At 45.0% G+C, this 3,897-nt stretch overlaps 1 protein-coding gene across 2 annotated transcripts; it reads left to right on the forward strand.

Annotated features, from left to right (window-relative positions):
• The first annotated feature begins 638 nt into the window (after positions 1-638).
• LOC127532555 (uncharacterized) lies at positions 639-3,228 on the forward strand. 2 transcript variants are annotated; one of them, XM_051944395.1, is made up of 3 exons: positions 639-2,097; positions 2,185-2,248; positions 2,798-3,228. In XM_051944395.1, the coding sequence occupies exon 1, from the start codon at positions 708-710 to the stop codon at positions 1,866-1,868; it is 1,161 nt and encodes a 386-aa protein (XP_051800355.1). In that variant the 5' UTR covers positions 639-707; the 3' UTR covers positions 1,869-2,097; positions 2,185-2,248; positions 2,798-3,228. The 2 variants fall into 2 exon arrangements, with proteins under 2 accessions (XP_051800355.1, XP_051800354.1); XM_051944394.1 differs by lacking the exon at positions 2,798-3,228 and having other exon boundaries at positions 2,185-2,781.
• The last annotated feature ends 669 nt before the right edge of the window (positions 3,229-3,897 follow it).

Genomic DNA, 3,897 nt, shown 5'->3' on the forward strand with positions numbered 1-3,897 from the left:
TCCGAAGAAGGCAACTTGGGCCTGATCTCCAACACCAACTTGTGCTACCACAGGAATATCGAGCTGACGTGCTGTCCAGCCTGCACGACGAAATGGGCCACATGGGCATCGAGCGCACCTTGGATCTTGTCCGGAATCGATTTTATTGGCCATGGATGGCCAATGACGTGCTGACCAAGGTGAGGACATGTGAACGATGTGTCAAACGTAAGGCTCTACCGGAGAAAGCTGCACCCTTGGTAAACATCCAGACATCTCACCCGCTTGAGTTGGTGTGTATGGATTTTCTTTCGCTGGAGCCTGACAAAAGCAAGACAAAAGACATACTGGTCATAACAGATCATTTTACAAAATACGCTGTCGCCATACCCACTCCGAACCTAAAAGCAAAAACCGTCGCAAAAGTACTCTGGGAAAACTTTTTCATTCATTATGGAATCCCTCAGAAACTACACAGTGACCAAGGATCTGATTTTGAATCACGGACAATCAAAGAACTCTGTACACTGGCAGGTATCCACAAAATCAGAACAACTCCGTATCACCCACGTGGCAACCCCGTGGAAAGATTCAACAGGACTCTGCTGGACATGCTCGGGACTCTCGCCGATAAAGAAAAATCACACTGGAAAGACTTCGTCAAACCTCTCGTACACGCTTATAACTGTACACGAAATGACACAACCGGATACACACCATATGAATTGATGTTTGGTCGCCAACCACGACTCCCAGTCGACCTCGTTTTTGGCCTCCCTGTTTCTCAGCCTGTCCATACTCACTCTGAATACGTCCAGAAGCTGAGGTCACATTTGGAAAAGAGCTACCAGCTTGCTTCGGAAAATGCTGAGAAATCAATGCTCAAAAACAAAACTCGCTTCGACAGAAACGTCACTGCATCTGCTCTGGAAGTAGGAGATCGTGTGCTTGTCCGAAACGTTCGACTGAGAGGGAAGCATAAAATCGCCGACAAATGGGAGCCCAACATCTATGTGGTGATAAAGAAAGCTGGACACTTACCTGTATACACCGTAAGACCCGAACATACCGAAAAACCTGTCAGAACCCTTCACCGTGATCTCCTCCTGCCATGTGGATACCTACCAGCAACGTCACAGCTCCAGCCAGCCTCTGTGAAAAGACCTGCCAAAAAGAACTTACCTGAACCTGATCCCGATGAACCACTTTCCGATGACGAATTCCTGCTTACAAACTGGTATGAGCCATGTACCTCTGAACCAGTCCGACTTGTCACTGCAGTGGACCTTCCAAGGCCACCGCCTGTCCCAGAGCCAGACCTACCTCCTGCGATTCCCAGCCCTGCCACCAGTAGGGAACTTGTTGAACCTGAAACCGAACAGTCCGAACAACCTGCAATGCAACAAACAGAACCTGAGCCTCAGATGCAGCACGACCAACCTGGTCCTGAACCAGAACATGAAACTGACTCATCTGACGAAAGTGATTCAGATCCTGATTCAGCTTCAGAGCACTTTTTACCTGTTGCTGGGACGACTTCACCTACTTCTGAGACCTACTCACCTCCTGAATCCGTTCACTCACCTGTAAATTCAAACGAACCATCCGATCCTGATGTCTCGGTGTCCGAAGATGCACCACCTGCAAGGAGCTCAACTCGAGTACGACGTCCTCCAGAAAGGCTTCACTATGCTGCGTTTGGAAAGCCCTTACTTAAGAGCATGCAATCTTTTTTCGACGATCTAGGGACCATCATCTCCTTTGCCATCATGGGGAACGATGGGAGTCGTACTGGCACCCCTGGTCTGCCATCGTCTGGTTGTCCGCCCAGTACATGTACAGGGACGTACATGAGATCAGGGGGGGACCCTGTAACCCAGGTCACTTGAACGCCCCATAATTCCTCCCCACACCTGAACTGTGTGGCACTAATCACAGCTCCGGGCCTCCTGCACTGTGATTGGCTCAGACCCTGACTAGCCAAAAAAAACAAGATGGCTGCGCCCACTGCCAGTCCTGCACTCCGGCTGTGACTGTGTTCGCTTCTGTTACTCACTTTCAAATCATCATTGCTCTCCCAAATTTGGACATTTGTGCCAAACCCTCCATAACTCTACGGTAAGGTGCTTGAAAATTGTATAGTCGTGTCGCTAACACTTAAGCCGCGGCACTCATGTCTGGCACGTCTTGTTTTCATGCTAATAGAGAACCGGCAGCACCCCGGCTTCAAACTCCTCCATCCTCCGCTACACACCTCTCAGAATCAATGGTGAGTCAAACTAATATGTACTGACATAGGTCCTATGTTCAATATTACGTATTATTCATTAGATCCCGTGATTTTATGTGTTTTTGCCACTTCCGGGTTGTCGCCGGACTATTTTCGTCTGCTTTCTTGTCTGTGTTTGGGCTCCTGATTTCTCGTCAGATGCCCAAACATGGCTGAAATGACTCTTGTGTTTAGGGTACAACTAGTACTATGTCATATATTGGCTGTTTGCTGATACCTCTGTTTGTTTTGTAATTAATTGTTGATAAAGCCATGCTAATAGCAATGCTAAGCTAGCGGTCCATGAACAGTAATGGGGTTAGGCTATTAGTACTAATAATGACCTTTACACTGAACCTATTGTTTTATTTAAATGTTGCGCAACTGTAAATGTTTATTCGTTCATTTGATTGATTGGAAAAAATGTGAATGATGTGTTAATCTACTGATGAAATAAGAAATGGGATGGAATAAGAATTTAATCTGTTAACAGAAGACAATGTTAGTAACTGAGAAACTTATTGGTTTTCTCCTATGACCTCTTTCCAGGTCAGGTTTTTTTCCCCCGTCCCACATCACGTCTACTGAATGGGACCAGATTCCTCTACTGAGGTGGCGAGCTGAAGCCTGGTAGAATCAAATATTTTTTTTTTATTTACCCACTTCTCCGGATTGTGGATTATTATAAACTGAACCGTGAACTCAAGTCAAGGATCGTGATAAAGCAGATTGTGCGCTCAAACCAAACTTAAAAAAGAAGTGTCATCTTATAATTGATGCAAGGTTTTTTTTCTTTTTTTCCCTTTGTTTGTTGTCCTCTGTTGAATGATTTGTCTCTGAGATATTGTTCATTTTATTTTCAATTATTCTTACAATATAATTCACTTAAACTTAATTTCTGTCTCCTCTGGTCTTCATTCACCTCCAAGCTCCTACATGAACCCGGTTTCCTTTGTTGTCAGATCCATCCCATTGCATACTACTAGTCCTAACGTTTATTTATTTCTCGACCCTTTTACTGCCCCAGTGATAAGCGTTACATTAGCACAAAGACTGAAAGCAGAAGAAAAGTGATAGCATAGCTTAGCAAAAAGACTGGAAGCAGTGGGAAAGTGTTAGCATAGCTTAGCACAGAGACTGGGAGCAGAGGGAAACTGTTAGCATAGCTTAGCACAGAGACTGGGAGCAGAGGGAAAATGTTAGCATAGCTTAGCACAAAAACTGGCAGCAGAGGGAAAGTGTTAGCATAGCTTAGCACAAAAACTGGAAGCAGAGAGAAAGTGACTGTGTCTGTGACAGCTCAGAAAAAGCAGCTTCAGAGATTTAGAGTGTCTCAACCTTCAAACGTTTACAGATGTTCAACAGATGTTCAGATCTACAACATTTTAACACACACACACACACACACACACACTTCTATCTTAGTGAGGACATCCATAAGCGTAATGCATTTCCTAGCCCTCTAAGCTTCAGTCAATTTCCGCCTGAAATTTCTACTGAAGATGTACGGAAAGTAAATTGAATGCTGTTCTTGAAGTGTTTGGAGTACATGCATGGTTGGGGTCTCCTTTGAAAGCTGACAACCTGAATTTTCACTCAGTGCAGTCAGAATTACTCTAGGTGCTACTGGCACAGAGTTATTTATGTTG

The sequence above is a fragment of the Acanthochromis polyacanthus genome, chromosome 24 (genome assembly GCF_021347895.1).
Source record: "Acanthochromis polyacanthus isolate Apoly-LR-REF ecotype Palm Island chromosome 24, KAUST_Apoly_ChrSc, whole genome shotgun sequence".
In the NCBI taxonomy this organism is placed as follows: domain Eukaryota; kingdom Metazoa; phylum Chordata; class Actinopteri; family Pomacentridae; genus Acanthochromis; species Acanthochromis polyacanthus.